Consider the following 18112-nt stretch of genomic DNA (forward strand, 5'->3'; position numbering starts at 1 on the left):
GTAGCTAATTAGTGCAAATAAAACATTTTTGACTTTCACAATTGCTTTCATTTCGCGACCGATCGGACTCTACTTCCCGAACAGCCCTCGAAATGGTAGATTCCGTACTATGCACGAAGTTAGGAGTTTAAACGCAGATATTTTTATTTGCCACTCAGGACAGTGTACTGAAGAGCATTATATCAGTACTTACTTCATTGCAGACTAATGCCGGCCAGTGCTGCCGTGCGGTTCTAGGCGCGTCAGTCTGGAACCGCGTGACAGCTACGGCCGCAGGTTTTTAGGGGTGCTCGGATACGTTTAATCAGATATCGTATTCCTTTCCTCGATGATCTCATTTTATCATCCAGGAAATGTTTCCCATTAAAAATTAAGAGTTACAGGCGGCTTCGAATTATTGAAAACATAAGATTAGATTTCTCTAAAATCAGTTTAGACTAAACTCATTCCAAAGATGTCCTATCAGAACAAAGAAAAGAGGAAATTCAGTCCGATCCATTAACTGAGTGGTCAGCACGTCTGACTGCCATACAGCGGGCCCAGCTTCGATCCCCGGCCGTTTGTGAAATTCTCTCCGCTCGGGGACTAGATTTAGTGCTGTCCTCACCATCATTTCATCATCGTCGACGTGTAAGTCGCCCAGTGCGGCGTCAACTGAAAATACTTGCAACTCGGCTGCCGGATTTCCCAGGTGGGGACCCTCAGCCATCAATGCCACACGATAATTTCATTTTATTTGAGAGGAAATTCACGATATTGGAGTTTGATACTTCTCCTGACTCGTGCTGCTTCTGGCTCATGCGTACTTCTCGTCGGATGACCCAGCCTCCAGCAGCCTTCTGGCTGGGTAGTGTAACCGCGCTAGTGTGAATTGACCTCGGACGAGCGAGCGGTCGATGCTATCGGGCGTTTTTCGAAACGCAGCCGCGAGACAAGGCGTGAAGCTCCCCTTGTGAAACTCTGAGAGCGGCGTGCGCCAAGTCGGCGCCGGACGTTCGTGTCGAAACGTGCGCGCCTCGGAGGCGACACACGTAAAGAGTTTTGTGCCGGGAGCTGGTGAGGCGTCACACTCCTTCTGGTGGCCACTTCGCTCCTAATCTGAAGTCACGCCGCCACCAGCGCGGGCCGAAACGCAGGATTTACGACGTCCAACACCGGGGAAGAAGTAGCGGCCGCGGCGGATGCAGAGCTATGGGGTTGGGGCTGGAGGGGGCGGAGTGGGAGAGAGGGCTGAGGAAACCAGAGAGCGCGTTTTATTTGTTCTGCGCTCCGGGCCGGCCAAGTTTCTGGTGGCCAGGCTTCCATCGGATAGAAAACTCGCGGTAACTCGAAGTTAAATGGGGGCGCAGGCGCCGGCGGGCAGGCTGGTTGGGAAGCGGTGCTGCAGGGTGTGTCCGCGCCACTGGGCTCCTTCTTCTGTCGCCAAAATTGTTTGCTCTACTCCTAGCTCAGGATTAGCGTCTTTACCGCCAGATTTAACGTCCAGGCTGCTTTGCTGAAGTGAAAATACTGCGTTGTGGACCAGTACGGTGGGCGGAAGTTTTCTCTTTTATTGCGTGGAATCAAGTCCTTCTGATCAGGCAATCAGCCATTGACAAACTGCAAAAGGTAAGGTAGCTGTGCTACGACTTTTTCTGTACGCTGTATGGAGCAGTAAGCTACATACAAATGTGAGTAAAGTACTTGGCGATTAAAATTAATGTGCAGCCACTCGCAGAAGTCCGGTGTGGGGTGTAATTATCGTTTTGGCAGCGGAACTTGGCAGATTTGCTAATGCGTTGACACAGAATCGATTTACGCTGGAAAAAAAGTTTGTCCCCATTTTTTTTCTCCAGGTGCAAATCTGTCACTTTACACTCTTGGTATGATGGCGTGACACCCTAGCCATGATATGAGTGAACAGTATGGCTACCGAGAATAGAGACTGTATGCTGTTAATGAAAATTTTATATTGATGCAGGTAATTACAGTGGTGCACTAACAAGGAGACGGCACGACCGTGGGGTCTGTGATTTGTCCGCAATTTTGTGTGGTGAAAGAGAACCCCTAACAACACCTCACGTGGTTGAAATATTAGGACGCACTACTCGGAAAATCCCGAGAAAAATCGATCCAAAGTTTCTTAGGTGCCGTATGAGTATAAAATGTTAGTCCACTGCCGAGCCACCGTTTGGCGTCTCTGGTTCGATTCCTCCTCCCGGACTTTTTTTTTCTTCTGTTGCTTGCAAAATTGCAGCGCATTGTTACAGGAGAATCGTGACATTAATTCCCGGGAAGATTGTATAAAAATTCATTCTATAATTCACCATCAATTGTCGTCACTAATTTTCCCAGACATTATTCAATATTCCTGGTTTGCCTCAAAATTATCAGAAACTCAAAACATTTTCGTAAATGTTAATGGGGCATGTTTTTGTACAGATTTATTGCAAACGCCCTGTGATTGTAAAAAATCCGCTTTCATATGTTGCGCAAGATGTCGCAAAAACTATTGCTTTGTTTGTTTTTACGAAAATTACTACTGCGGTTCTTGTTTATAATTATTATACGTATAAAAATTGAATGTTTCCCAGTAGACTTCGCTACTCTGATTAAAAACCCGATGTTTCTTCTCACATACTTTACAACGAAAAATGGAAAACCCACCGCCGTGAATTGTGTTGTTGGACAAAAAGAAAATAATTTTATTCAATAATGTAACAAACTTGTTAAAGATAATATAGGTTTGGGAAACTTTCTGAATAATTGGTGGAATAACAAAAGAAAATGAAACAGGAGAAAAAAAAGTGAAAGAGGAGGAATCGAACCCGAGACCTAAACATCTACGCCAGATTGCGCCTCGGCAAAGTGCTAACATTTTATACTCATACGGCACCTAAGAAACTTTGGATCGATTTTTCCCGGGATTTTCCGGGTAGTGCGTCCTAATATTTTAACCACGTGAGGTGTTAGGGGTCCTCCTTTACCACACAAAATTTCGGACAAATCTCCGACCCCACCATCGTGCCGTCTCCTTGTAAGTGAGTACCAGCGAATGAAAGGTCTGAGAAGAGGCCCCATGTTATTAAATAGTTTAAAAAAGATGTTACTGAAATTCTAAAACACGGGTGAGCTGGTGTGGCACCAGGAAGAGGAAGGCGTCCTGTCGCGGTAAATACTGACGACGTTGCTGTGGCTGTAGCTGACGATGCAGTTTTCGTGCAAAGTGCTAACATTTTATACTCATACGGCACCTAAGAAACTTTGGATCGATTTTTCCCGGGATTTTCCGGGTAGTGCGTCCTAATATTTTAACCACGTGAGGTGTTAGGGGTCCTCCTTTACCACACAAAATTTCGGACAAATCTCCGACCCCACCATCGTGCCGTCTCCTTGTAAGTGAGTACCAGCGAATGAAAGGTCTGAGAAGAGGCCCCATGTTATTAAATAGTTTAAAAAAGATGTTACTGAAATTCTAAAACACGGGTGAGCTGGTGTGGCACCAGGAAGAGGAAGGCGTCCTGTCGCGGTAAATACTGACGACGTTGCTGTGGCTGTAGCTGACGATGCAGTTTTCGTGCCGCGGGTAGTGCCAGCGCTCGTTTCAGAACTTTCCACCTCATGGTCAACAGTACGGAATGTTTTGCGGTCTGTTTTGTACTGGTACCCCTACAAGATCCAGACGATGAGTAACTGAAACCGTACGATATGTAGCAACGTTCTGAATCTGCTCTTCGGTTTCTCGCACAGATCGAAGTTGCCGAGATGTGGCCGGACAAGATTCTATAGAGTGACGAGGCACATTTTACACTACACGGTGCAATAAATACACTTAACTGCCGAATTTGGCGTTCTGTTAAACCGCGTGTACTGCATGAAGAACCATTGCACGTGCCGTGTGTGACTGTGTGGTGTGGGTTTAAAAGCACTTCTCTCAATCTGTTCTTCTTTAATGAGAATATACCTAGAGGGCCTGTCAGGTGTACCATGACGTCAGCATGTCATCGAAACCTCCTTGTACAGCATGCGATTTCTGCTTTGGAAGAGGACAATTGTGTGGAAACCCTGTTTTCATGCGAGGTGGGGCAACACCTCGTGTCACTCAAGCGGTGCAAGATCTTCTTAATGCAACCTTCTACAAACGTGTTATCTCCAGGGTTTCTCGAGATGCGGTGCCTGCAAGACCACCTGATATAATCCATGCAACTTTTGACCCTAGGGATATCTAAAAGAACTGCAAGGACACCTGATCTGAATCTGTAGTGGACTGACAAGGCAGCCAGTCCACAGTGACGGGTAGCCGAAAGAAAGGCACGCGTAAACACACGCCGACTGGCGTGAAGTCTGGAACAGGATAAGTATTGAATGCTAATAAGAAAAGTATGCAGCTCCTCGAATACTTAACTTTTATTCTTTGTTGGTTTACAACGTTCTTGATGAGACATTTCATAAGATAACTATCAAACTATGTAAGGCTAATGGCGCCTTGCTAGGTCGTAGCCATGGACTTAGCTGAAGGCTATTCTAACTGTCTCTCGGCAAATGAGAGGAAGGCTTCGTCAGTGTAGTCGCTAGCAAAGTCGTCGTACAACTGGGGTCGAGTGCTCAATCGTATCTCGAGACCTGCCTTGTGGTGGCGCTCGGTCTGCGATCACACAGTGGCGACACGCGGGTCCGACATGTACTAAATGGACCGCGGCCGATTTAAGCTACCACCTAGCAAGTGTGGTGTCTGGCGGTGACACCACAGAATCCTTACGCGTTTTTGCTCTGGGGTCATCTGAAAGACCACCTTTACCACGGAGACATTCAGTCTCTGACTGATCGGAAGGCCAGTATACAGGAACATGCTGTTCAGATTCCACAAGAACTGCTGGAAACGACTTCTGATCACGTTGTTTTACGGATGCAACCTCACGTCGACGTCTCCGTTGCTCATTTTGAACGCCTCATTTGTTTAATTTATTCTGTCCACGTCCCGTCCCTAATCCATTACATATGGAAGCATTTCTATACGTCTTTCTTGCATTCACTGCGCCAGATTTACACCTGGGGGCCAAAACTGGAACTAAGTCTTTTTCACACGTAAAGAGCTTCCGCAGTATTGCAATAGAATATCCACCAAATTCCACTTTAATTGTAACCACTCCATATAAAAAAAGCTGTCACAGGTGCGGAAACATACCCCCAAGTCACCGCGGTGCTTGTGACTCCGTGGCTGAGCACAAATCCTTCGATAGGACTCCCTTTCGGCGACTTGCGTGTCCCTAATCTAACCCAATTATTGAATCTGGGAAAGGTTAAATACAGTTTAACGTGGAATCCGAACCTCATGAGGTAACTGGTGACTTCTTACATCGTCAAAAGGTGAAGTTAAGATTAAAGACAGATTGAAAAATTTCGAAGTCCAGCAGGGATTCGATCCCACGAGCTTTCCGTTTCCCGTCACATGCTGTTGCCTCTTTTTTTCTGTTTATTTCCTTTGTCATTTTTTCGTCATTGGTTCTGTGCGGAAGTTCCATGACAGCTTCCAAATTTCATCGATGTGAAACTTCACTCAAGTTATATATAAGGGGTCGCGAATCCACTGATCGAAAAAGCAGACCCTACCGTGCCGAACTGACCACCAAGCCCCACCCTTAAATCGTGAAAACAAAATTATCGGAAGAGAATGAGACACAAAGAAACAAGAAGCCAAGAGTTGCCTATTTGTCTTTCACTGGCTCAACATCCGGCTAGACTGGTAGAGTTTTATACAAAAATGACGCCAAGTATATTTCACTTTCGTCAAGAAGGATAAGAAGTCTTCTTTGTAGTATTAAAGACGAACCAAGTCTCCGAAGGGCCAGTGGGTAACTCAATCCACGCAAATGTTGCAAATCCAATGTGAGTATTCGAACAATCGAGGAGAGGTGCAAAAAACATAAGCGACGCGCCCAACTAAAGCCACAAAGAAAATCAGATGTCCCCTTGCACTGCCTGAAATGTAATCGTGAAATGAAATATAGCCAGTATGCTGGAGCAATTTCAAACTTCTGCGACAGTGTTATTAAGGTGTCTATCGAAACAAAAATATCGGAGAACGTTCTGCACTTTTTACTCAGGTGGATGGAGACTATGTAGAATATCTGAGGCATTAAAACCACCATCTTAGCTTTTCTGTATTTTACTATTAGACCAGTCTCGAAATTTTCTGAACGGCGTCATTAATCGCGAAATGCGCAGTAGCAACGTGGAAGACAAACAAATATGTGGATTATTACTACATTCGTTATGTTCTGAACAATTAGGAGCAAAATAGCAATTCACAAATGTTAGTTACTCACACGTGTGCAAATGATGATAATGGAATTTCCCAACCTCTCATACATACATATGCATGTACCACTTATTTAAACTATTTGAACTACGATATCGATATAAGCATAGTGAATGGCAAGCATATATAAACGTGTCACGCTAAATCTGCATAAATTTTGTGGGGATAGAACTATGATTGACAGCAGCTTGTTAGATACAAATCACTGAAAATATGATAGTTAACGATGATACGGAACTAACACTTATCAACAGCAAAATGGTGATGGACAATGTACAGTGAGAATAAATTAAATTTTATTAATATGCCACCGCCATAAAGAAGAAAGACATACCCGTCCTCAAATTCTATTCACGATGAATTTAGAGTATTAGTTTCCTTTCTGCGAATTCTTTCCTTTACCGAACGGTAAATCCATCTCCAAACAAACCATTATTTCTTTGATATTACCGGCATTGTGACGAAATAATAAGTTGGTATATTCGTCTTGGAAAATTACACAGATAATTTTAAAAATATTTTTTCTACGGTACTGAGAGCGTTTTTACATGCGCGTCCCAACAGAAGGAAGTATGCTCTACATTTAATGTAGCATCTAAGGTGTGGTCACGGTAAAGGGAGTAAGGTATATTGGCATTCAACGCACGGTACACATCCAGATGATTAGAGACGGCACACACACTCGTGTTTGTTGAAAGACAGGCTAGAAAGTCGATCGCGGATTTCAAATCTACTCGTCCGTACATTTTCCTTGGCGGTTTAGAAAACTACTAGAAAATAAATTACGATTATGGGGCTGATGTTTGTTCTCAATTCCTCCGAAAGTCCAAGCCCTTAACCACTGTACCGCATTAGATATGCGGTAATATTCTCGCTACACTATCGCTTTGACTAAACAAACGCCTTATAAACATAGAAATTGATGTCTCACTTTGGCTATGATCAACTCAGGATTGTAACGACTATGGATTCTGCAGACTCCGAATGGATACCGTGAGACTTCTGAAAGTTCTGAAGTTCTGAGTCCCACGTAGTCACACATCCCATTGTCTTTTTTCTTCTTTTCGTTCTTTTCGTGTTACTTACTTGCACTGACATTCAGCATCCAATCTTCGCACCAAGAATCGATTAGTTACGAACTATTGCACCGGCACCTAGTGATACTACCTTTTTACATACGACTATGTCGCGTACGAGCAGACTCAGTATGTTACCAATGCTGTCCATCAGGTAGTTTGTATGGTTTATTGGCATTTACTAATCTTATCGTATCACCTCAAAGGACACTCCGCAATATGTCCAACTCTGACTATGTCTCGCAATTGGTAAGGACGATTATGGCCTGTTTGTTAACACGTCTTGAATCCAGCCACTTAACTGATGTAGTATGAGGTGATGGTATAAGTCAGTATCAGACCAAATGTGTTGTCTGAGGCTTTACCGACGTAATAACTACGTGAACATTTTCCGGGCGTTACATGTGATGGCGTTATTGAAACTGCACAATATTTCTGCGTTATAATTTAATCATATGTTTATGTGGAACACAACCATATTAATACCCTGACGCATTTTGACCATTAGCCATCTTAAATCACATGAAATATATTAACTCAAGGCACGTTGTTTTGAAGTGGTAATTACCTTAAAGGTAAAGAAATTAATAAAATGTTTGTTCTAGACGAATATAACATGAAATTATACAGTGTGTTTAAAAATTATTTTACGGACTTTGGAGACAGCTTTCGTACAGCAAAACAAGAAAAAATTGTTCAGTAAACATGGGCTCTAAAATGCATACATTACGAGATATGAGCATGTGTTCATTTTCGCTATTGTGAAAAAATGCTCTTAGTTCTTTGGATACACATTTTAGAGCCCATATTTATGGACTTGTCTTCTTTGGTCTCTAATACTCCCTCCCAATATATGAAAAGTACAGAGCTTGCAGTAGAAGATACGTGTTTCACACTATCTAAAATGAACAAGGTACGCATTTTTGAGCCCATGTTTACTAGACTACTTTTCTTGTTTTGGTGCAAGAAATCTGTCCCCGAAGAATCTGAAAGCAATTTTGAACCACTCTATATAAGAATAGCTACGGCCACTGTATCTCATTTGACGTTCATGCTATGTATTTACACTATTTCTGCGAGACTGCATCTCGTCATCTCCGGTCGTACCTGAAAATGATAAGTACCTGCCTCGCAGAAACGTTGGGCAGTTTCCACGACACCATCCGAGGCGACTCTCGAGATTCATTCAAGAAATATAAGACTATTGTACAGCAAATCAAATATGGCTTTGAAGATATTCCACTTACCTGGAATGTGTACGGCGATTTGATGGTGGCTATCTCGTAGTAGACGTCCCTGAAGTCAGCGGGAGTGGAAATCTCGACTTTGATGGTCTCGGCGACTGGTGGGGAGGCGTCTCCGTCTGGGTTGGAGACCAGTGTCGCCCTGTCCTCAGACGCCAGCTGCTGCTCCGTCTCGCCCTGGGGCAACGGTCCTTCCTGATGACGCACACACCAGAAGACCGTTCAGACACAAGCAGTCTCTCAAGCCGCCAGCCCCACCAAAGACTAGCATCTCTGGATAGTTACTTGATGACCTGTGACTTACGTTTTATATCCCAGTTGTTATGAGTTTGAAATCAAAGTACGTTATATTAGTTATCAAATCTGTATTTATTTTTATTTAATGAAGTATTTTATACAGGATTCTGGTTGGGTGAAGGAATCTGAGGACTGCTCCCTGGAGTGCCGATCTGCTCTTTAATTATCACCTCTTTTAAGCTTGCGTCAATAAAGTTCCGTTCAGGTAGCAAAATTAACGACAGGGTTGGCATTGATTAACTTGACCCATTTCTGCTTAGACAGCAGGGTAGGGAAAGAGCCAGCTGTTGTGGTGGCGGCTCCGAGACACCCGGCCACTGCAAGATAGGGGAGGTGCAGAATGATTGCTGAATTTTACTCACAAGAAGAACAAGCTACAGACAGTGAGTCCGCAAACGTTCGTATTGACGACTTAATCCTGTTCGACCAAAAACTCAGCAAGTCAGTACTTTTTTTACTAGAGTACTGAATAAGAAAATCAGTAAATATACAACTGACATGACCACTTCCAACAGACGAACCGTACAGCTCAGCAGGCGACAGCAGACTAAAGCGGCCTCCCCGTCGGAACAAACGGGTGGATTCGCCCATTGCCAAAAACGAGAATGCGCTTCTGTGCGGTGGCAAGTTATACTGCATATGCTCTACGTACTGCGACAAATCTGAGGCCCCAGATGTTAAAGGGTTTTAGAATTGTGCATTGACTGCAGCAACATAGTCACTAACTTTACATTTTTGTGGCTACAGTGGACGAAACAATATTTTTCAACAGTAACTGTGAGTCAGGAATAGTTTAATGGCTGTACGTTCCGCCAACACTACGGTGAGTTTATGGGGATGTTTTCTCTTAAATAAGTAATACTGTAGAAGCCTTGGCTTACTCGTTTAGGGAAATATCAGTGCAACCCTTCTCCATTTGTGGCTGCATAATGTTGTAACAAAAACCAAATTTTCTACCACTTTTGGAAATGCTTTATGTAATCGTATGACCCAATATAAGATGCCACTTGAAGCACTGCCCGAAATTTTTCAAAATGCACGATGATGAGGCCAAAGTAAATTTCTTGGTAGCTGTTTCCTGCATGCTGTATCTCAGGTATCAATATCTGAGGGTACTTTCAATTCAAGACAATGTCGTTTATTCAGTTAAAAAACCCAACAGGCTGTCTCTCTTATGCATGTGTCTGGAATGTTGTGTAACCAGATGAACAGTATCCTGAGAATTCGGATTTGTTCAACACGTAATGAATTTTTTGTCAATACTAGGCTAAGGCTACACGTTCTAGTTTCAAATTCAGTGACAAATAAAATGATCAGCAAAGACTTGCACACATTCTGAAAAGAAACTGATACTTCTAGTATCAGAAGCTTGTTATCGAACTGATATAAAGATGTACACACTTTCAATGTCTTTTTCTAGTGGAATGTTGCAATAACAGAGTGTAAGGCCAGGCAAGACTGTGATGCAATTGTTTTGTTGAAGCTAAATTAAATATTAACAGTCTGAAGTACAATGGGAATAAGGAGTGGAGTAGAAAATTCTTCTCCAGTGTTGACAACGTTGTCCTTCTGTAAGAGAAAATCTGTATTATACTACACATGTATTAAACACTTACAGTAAAGCAGTTTCGGCGACGTCACGTCACGGTCCAAGAAACTGCATGACGATCTAGAACTTGATTTTTGTATGTAACAGTATACAAATATTAGCCGAATTTGTCGCCGATAATGCACGTGTATCAAACACTTACAGTAAAGCAGTTTCGGCGACGTCATGTCACAGTCCAAGAAACTGCACGAAGGTATAGAACTTGTTGCAGTTAGTGGCAGAACTTGTCGCCGACTGCTAGCACTTAGAGCTAGTGTGTGTAGCAGTTTACTTGGAGTTCAGTAGATGATCTGTATTCATACCAATACATTTCAAACAGAAAGCAAATGATCCAGCAAAAGCCTACGAGCAGCATGCAGCGAGGACTAATATGATCTGCAACCTGGAAGCAACGCAGGGAAATGGCAGTTTGCTCAACCTCTGACATACGTAATATATTTAATACTTTGTTCTGTGTATAGCTACCGTTCCTATTCACAGTAATGTATTAGAGGAATACCACAGGCCTTAAAAGCCGTATTAATCGTCACGCGAAAGAAATATTCTGCTAAATTTCATCACAGTGCGTCGAGATCATGGTGGCTCTTTTGAGGAAAGAGGAAAATTTAAAAATAAATTCCTATAATTTTATTAAGACATGAATCTGCTATTTTTATTTGCTCTGTTATTACGTGACAACAAAATCGTTATGTGTTTCTAACCTCTAATATCAAAGGCGCTACTTAAGGGTGTAGCATCGGCAAACTACATTGTAAAATCTGTTAATTGAGTATCCCCCTAAACGAAATCACAAAAAAATCTAAAAGAGAAAATAAAAAGTAAATAACTTTCTTCGCCTTAAGAGTAGCGTTCATTTGTTACAATACTCATAATCAACGCTTATAGAGTTGCTGGAAACTGTCAAAGACATTTTCTTTGCTAATCAGTCGCTACACGTTTCTCGACAAACACAACATTACTATGCCCGTATTTGTGCGCTGCAGACGTGTTGGTAGGCTACCCTCTTCCGAAATGAATGAGTAGTAACAATGCGCATGCCTTTTGATGATGGATTACTCGACAGTTTCATCTCGGTCACCGATTTCGACTTACCTGGCAGGAATTTTCACCCTTGGTGCCTTCGGTTCATGATTCAGTATTTGCTCGCAAGTTGGGAAAAGATCTTATGCTTATTTGAATTGGTGAAAATTATTGCGCTAGAATTATTCTTTCTATTACTTGATTCCTCGACTATCAGTCTCATGGATAGCTGGCGAAACAGTGCTAATATACGTCATATTTCCCGTTGTTATCGGCCAACATCTGCAAACCACTGTGAAATGAATTGCAGAGGGTGTCGCTATACTTGTTGACCACTAATTCGTGTCTGAAGCGTGAACAACTGTTACCTTTTCTGTCACGAAAGCTTTTTAACTATTTTTAAACAAAGTTCTTGATCAGAAGATCGAGAAACGTGAACCTGCATCGTATTCGCTTCCATCGCTATGTTGATAGTTCGTAAGCAAAATCTGAGTTTGTCCGTATTTCCATTCTATTAAGACACAATTCTGAGCACTTTCTATGCCCCCTTGTCCGCACCAATCTAATTTGGCTGGGGGTTGACTATTTGACGTGTCTCTTAGTGCGCATGCGCGCATTTTTATTAGCAGTTTCTGTTTCGATATTGATATATTCAGCGAACCTTTCTTAAATGCATTCTTTCGCCTGAGGACGAACACCAGACGTTCAGGGACGGTAACAGATTAATTTCTATTTTATTACTACGAGAACTCGCCACACCTGATTTAATGTACGTTTTGTTACACAAAAATGGTTTTCGTTCTAATGAACACCATATCCGGCGAGACAGAAAATTCGCCAATAGTCTTCGTAACAAATTATTACAGAATTGCATCGGTATCAAGAACAATCGTCTTACATAGCACTAATGGCACACTCCGGAACATAAGAGCCACACAAACACTCGCCCGACCGCTTAACTTTAGCACAGCCAGCATTCGACAGTAATTTCTTCAAATAAATGACTGACATTCGTACTGCGGTACCCGTAACTGTCGAAACATTCGGACTTGCTACAAATGCAATCCTAGCAGTGCCTTGATGATGGACAGTAGAACAAATTCTGCCTACCCATTGCACAGAATTACAAGTTACGACTAAGTAAAGGCATCAAAATTATAAGTAAAATATTTTTTTTCAAAATTTGATTTCTATAGCTCCATCTATGTTTCAACGTACGTATGCATCTTGTCTTTATTAGCGTGGAAGTGTTGTTTACAGTACCTTTCTCGCAACACCATAATGAAATGTAGCAGAAAATTTGTCCATCGAAACGTACTATGTGCTTTCAGTGGATTTCATGGTTTGAAGACTTGAACTCACACTAACTTCAACAGCAAGCGAAACCTACAAGCTGCTAAGAGACAATATATTGGCGCACTCCATTATTCCGATCGTGGTTTTGTTGTGAGCCAAATTGTCTCTAAGTGATACAAATAGTATTGGTTTGCCTTAGAAGATGCATTCCCATCCAAAATAGCATAAAAGCCAACGTTTCTCAGTTGGTTTGCAGCAGAGCATACAATGATTAGACATGCAGCTTTTGAGCGCGGCAGGCGTGATGCTTTTGCGCTGAGCCATAAGCCAAGTAGTGAATTGTGTTGCTTCTCAGTGCTGTGTGGGTGGATGGTATGATTGCGTGGCACGATTCCATGAAGAATGAAAATGCACTTATGTGGAAAGATGGAAATATCGGGGAAATATCATAGCCTCTCTGGACGCATTCGAATGAAACAGTCATGAGAAACGTATCAATATTTGTCTTTTAGGTGTGTAATGGCGTCACTGTGTTAAGTGTTCGAACATTTTGGCTATTACTGGAAATGGCCTTCATCAGAGTGCCGATGAATGCTGCTAAACTAGTGCCGCTACAGCTCTGTCAAAAAATCTGAGAATTTTCTCCTTAATTATTTAATAACATATCATAGAAGCCGTTTTACATCTCGAGAGAGTGTCCAGGAGAATTGAGAGCGCGTCTGAGGTCGGGGGGCGGGGCTTGAGGTCCAAATGTACTTAATAATTTCTTACGAATAGGACCACTGCCACACATTTTAATGAAAGCGTACAACCCGTCTGACGATGAATGTACGCTATTGTGCAGAACTTAAGGAAGAAAGTAAGTTTCGCATAATGTGACACTGTCAAGTATCATAGGTCGATGAAGCCTATACCATACATATAAGGAAATGATACAGTATAGTACAGAAGGTTAGTCCAAGAAATACTCAATGCGACGAACAGAACTGACACTTTTATTCGACCACAATTATTACGGCAGAGTGATAGCGATTTATGATGCTACCATGGACTTTACAAAACACGGATATGGTTCTTAAAAGCGTCTTCTATCACAACGGACGACACAGTACACTCTGCAAAGTCCTTCCATGCTGGCTACATGGTTGGTAAGGAATTCTTGTAGTAGGGCGTTCCATTCTTTCAACATCGCGACTGACAACTGCAGTACGTCTCGTAACACATTACACACGTACTCATTGGGAATGACGTTGGGGAGGTGTGGGGGGGGGGGAGGGGACGGGTAGGCTAGTCCATTCGGTGGATATCCTTGTACACACTTACAGTTGGATGCGGTAGTGCACTGTCATCCATAAAAACCAAGTCAGGGCAAAATAGAGCGCTAAAAAACGCATATGGCGGATAAGTACAGAGTCCAAATAATGCAGAATGGTGAGTCTACCACGTTCAAACGTTTGGGGCCATGTTCAGAAATCTTGGAGTCAGTATATCCACGGAAAATTAAGGCCGGCAGGAGTGGCCGAGCGGTTCTAGGCGCTACAGTCTGTACCGCGCGACCGCTACGGACGCAGGTTCGAATCCTGCCTCGGGCATGGATGTGTGTGATGTCTTTAGGTTAGTTAGGTTTAAGTAGTTCCAAGTTTTAGGGGACTGATGACCATAGAAGTTAAGTCCCATAGTGCTCAGAGCCATTTGAATTTTGGAACATAATGCGTACCACAATATAACGCCTGGACCACCAGAACGAGCAAGTTCGAGAATTTTGCACGGTACACTATGTGCTCCCCTCTCTTTCCATACGAGGGTATGTAATGCACTCAGGAACACTGTCGAACATGATCATTTTGGTGGTCCAGCTGCTATAGCGAGGGAAGCATAGCGTTGCATGGGCGTACTGACCTCCAAATTTTTTAACATAGTGCACTCTCCGGTCACCGGTATTGTGACGCTATACTCTATTCCCTACATGCGTCTTTTCAAGTGCGTATCCGACATTGAGCTCATTTCTACGGATGACAATGCACGACCCCATCGAATAGCGCACTTGGAGGAGCTCTTGGAATGAGACGATGTTCGACACATCGACTGACCTGCCCGTTTCCTCGTTTCCATGGACCACGTGCGGCACTGATTGGAAAAAAAATAAAAATAAAGCACATTTAGATGCAAGCGACGACCATCCAGCACTTGTCATTTACGCTGGTGGAGGAATGGAGCACCGTGACATAACTACTCTTTACCAACCCTGTCGCCAGCATGGGAAGACGTTACAAGGAACGCACTACTGTCCGTGGCGATCACACACCCTACTGAAAACCATGTTCCGCATTTTGTAATGTCTAAGGGAGCATCACAAGTCGTGTTGATTGTAGTGTAACCATTGTCTTTGAATAAAAGTGTCATGTCTATTCGTCCTATTGCGTACTTCTTCGCTATCTTCTGTACTATACAGTAGCATTTCTTTCTGTGTATGGTCCAAATTTCATCGAGCTGTGTTACTAGGCAGTGACTCATCACGCTAAAGTCAGTTTCGTACTTAAGTATTACAATCCACTGTGTAAATTCTAAATTGGTAAGAGATATTCTGGCACTGGGAAATTGATAAAGGCCGCCTGCAGCTATAGCGGAGACGCAGGGTGTACTTCACGCTGTGAGGCGTCCACGCGCTAAGTCGTCTACAGAAACTGGCGGTCTTTAGAGGTCTTTTGTTGAGCAATTACCTAGCCGTCTGAGGTTTTCGTTGGTGTGTGGATGCGCGGCTGGTGGAAGCCGAAGGGTGGGTGTTGCGTTGGTGGGTGTTAGGGATGGAAATCCCTTCGAGACTGTGTTTGGGTGAGTGGCTGGGGGAGTTGCGAGGGTGGGTGTTGGGGGTGGAATGCGGAGGTCGCGGAGGATTACCAGGTCGTGGTCGGCGTCGGTGTCGGCCCTCGAGAGTGCCTGCGGCTCGGGCTGCAGCGGCGGCAGCTGCGGGGTGGCGGCGGGGGCGAACTGTGGTTGCTGCTGCTGCGCTGCGGAGGCGGCGCTGGGCGGCTGTGGCGAGGTGCCGGCCTGGGCCGGTGCCACGCCGTTCTCCTCGTCCTCCTGCTGGCCGCGCCGGATGGTGACGCGCGGCTTGGGCGTCGTCTTGTACTGCCAGCGGCCGCTCGGCCGGTTCAGCTTGAATTTGTACACGCTGGTGCCGGCGGAGGCGTGCTCTGCCGCGGAGGACGCCTGGGGGGGAAACCGACGGTGCGCTAATTCCGCCAACCATCCCTACCTAACTGCCTGTTTGACCTTCGCAACGTGCACTGACAGGACAAGTGCCGTATGACAGGTGCATCAGCTACTAAGTCGTTACCTACGGCGACACCAGGATGGGCTCGGCTGATGGTAACTGGCACGCCGAGGTAGGCGAAACGACTTCAGGACAGGCAGATGATTACAACTTAAGAAAAATTGGATGATTTACTCAAGAGAAAGACCTCACAAGCTGAGTAAGTCAGTAACGGGTTGGTCTACCACTGACCCTCGCGCAAGCACTTATACAGCTTGGCATTAATTCACAGAGTTGTTGGATGTCGTCCTGAGCGATAGCGTGCCAAATTCTGTCCAATTGGTGCATTAGATCGTCAGAATCCCGAGCTCATTTTAGAGATCTGCCATGATGGTCCAAACTTTCTCAGTTGGGAAGAGATCCAGCAACCTTGCTGGCCCAGGTAGGGTTTGTCAAGCACGAAGAAACTCTAACGGCGTGCGGGGGGGGGGGGGGGGGGGGGCTTGGGGGCGGCATTATCTTACTAAAATGTAAACTCAGAATGGCTTTCCATGAAAAGCAACAAAAGGAGGCCGGAGTGTAACGCTACCGCGGATTACAATCAAAAGGGTCCTGCTATTGAGAGAAATGGCACCCCTGACCATCATTCATGGCTGATAAGCCGTACAGCGGGCGAGAACCAGGTAGGTATGCCGCTGCTGTCCGAGGCGTCTCCAGACACATTTTCTGTCTGTAATCTCATTAGCTGGAGTAGACTTTTCTTTAGTGATGAGTCCTGCTTCGAACTGATCCCCGATGGCCATCGAAGACGAATCTGAAAATTCCCCGGTCAGTGGTGGGATACCAACCTGTGTACAGAGTTACTGAGAACAGGGCAGGTATTTAACTTTCATTTGTCAACATTTCTGGAAATTTATTTCACTCGTATTGATAACCGTTTAAATTACCTTAACCCTCAATAGACAGTAGGCGCTACCTGTCATATGAAATTTGTCCTGTCAGAGCATACTACTAATGTGTGTAGTGTGTCTGTAATTTTTTTTATCAGTCACCAATTGGTCTTCAGCCAAACACTCTATTTAATTTCTTACACTTTCCTTTATTATTTCTCATATCCCTGCCTATGTCTGCTGGAACTTGTATTAGCTTTTCATATACTGTAGCTTATTCATTGTGTCTTCTTTCATTTTAGAGTTCAGGATTATTATAATTCATCTCACTAGGAAACTATATTATTGTAGGAGTTTCAACTAGTCATAATTTATGTTTTTAGCAATGTGGGAGTAGTCAAACAATTCGTCCTTTTTGTCAGTCTTATCGTGCCTCAAAGCAATTGCAGTCAAAGGAATTTCGTGCTCACAATAACGAACACTTAAATTGCTTTATCTCTTTTGCGTTATAAAATGCTATGAATATAGCTAGAGCTCAGCAATATTTTTCTGTTTGCTACTTTTCTTTCTTTTAAAAGAGTCAAATTGACTAAATTTCTTTTGCACCTGTTTACAATCACTTTATCAGTTATTACATGTTTAACAGCTTCCTTCATTTTCTTTCATCAATACGTTCACAGTGTTGTTTCAGCTACATATCTGATACAGGTAGTTAGCGCTTCCGAGCACTACATTTCCATGTCATCATCGACATATTTGCTACACGACACGCAACATGTCCCATTGGCAATGTTCAGCTTGCGTCTTATCATATTTGGATTACTTCATACATTCGTTGCATCGTTACGCAAAAATGATCATTTATCCAGTAGCATTTTCCATAAATTTTACTTTTTTTCCTCATTCCTATGGCATATTTTTACGTTACTGAACTGCAGAAGTCGTCAGTGTTTTGGCGGCCTGCTACATTTACATATATCGCGTATTTATCCAGCTGTAGCAAAGATTTCGGGAACTCTTGCTGGCAGTTAGCTGCAAAGTTTAACTGTTAAGTGTAAACCCTTGAACTGACTATCATTCTTGCAGCCTCAGTTCTATCATAGACATAGTCAGCTCAATCATCGATTAA

The 18112-nt window shown here is 43.5% G+C and overlaps 1 protein-coding gene across 1 annotated transcript in view; it reads right to left on the minus strand.

The window, feature by feature from the left end:
* LOC124805565 (mucin-3A) overlaps positions 1–18112 on the minus strand; it is a 197052-nt gene that overhangs the window by 59173 nt on the left and 119767 nt on the right. The window contains exons 8-10 of the mRNA XM_047266131.1: positions 15889–16050; positions 15739–15804; positions 8622–8813 (exon numbers count right to left, since the gene is read on the minus strand). Of these exons, the coding sequence (XP_047122087.1) occupies positions 8622–8813; positions 15739–15804; positions 15889–16050 (420 nt within the window). The remainder of the gene's footprint in view (positions 1–8621; positions 8814–15738; positions 15805–15888; positions 16051–18112) is intronic.

Source organism: Schistocerca piceifrons, chromosome 7 (genome assembly GCF_021461385.2).
Source record: "Schistocerca piceifrons isolate TAMUIC-IGC-003096 chromosome 7, iqSchPice1.1, whole genome shotgun sequence".
Lineage (NCBI taxonomy): Eukaryota > Metazoa > Arthropoda > Insecta > Orthoptera > Acrididae > Schistocerca > Schistocerca piceifrons.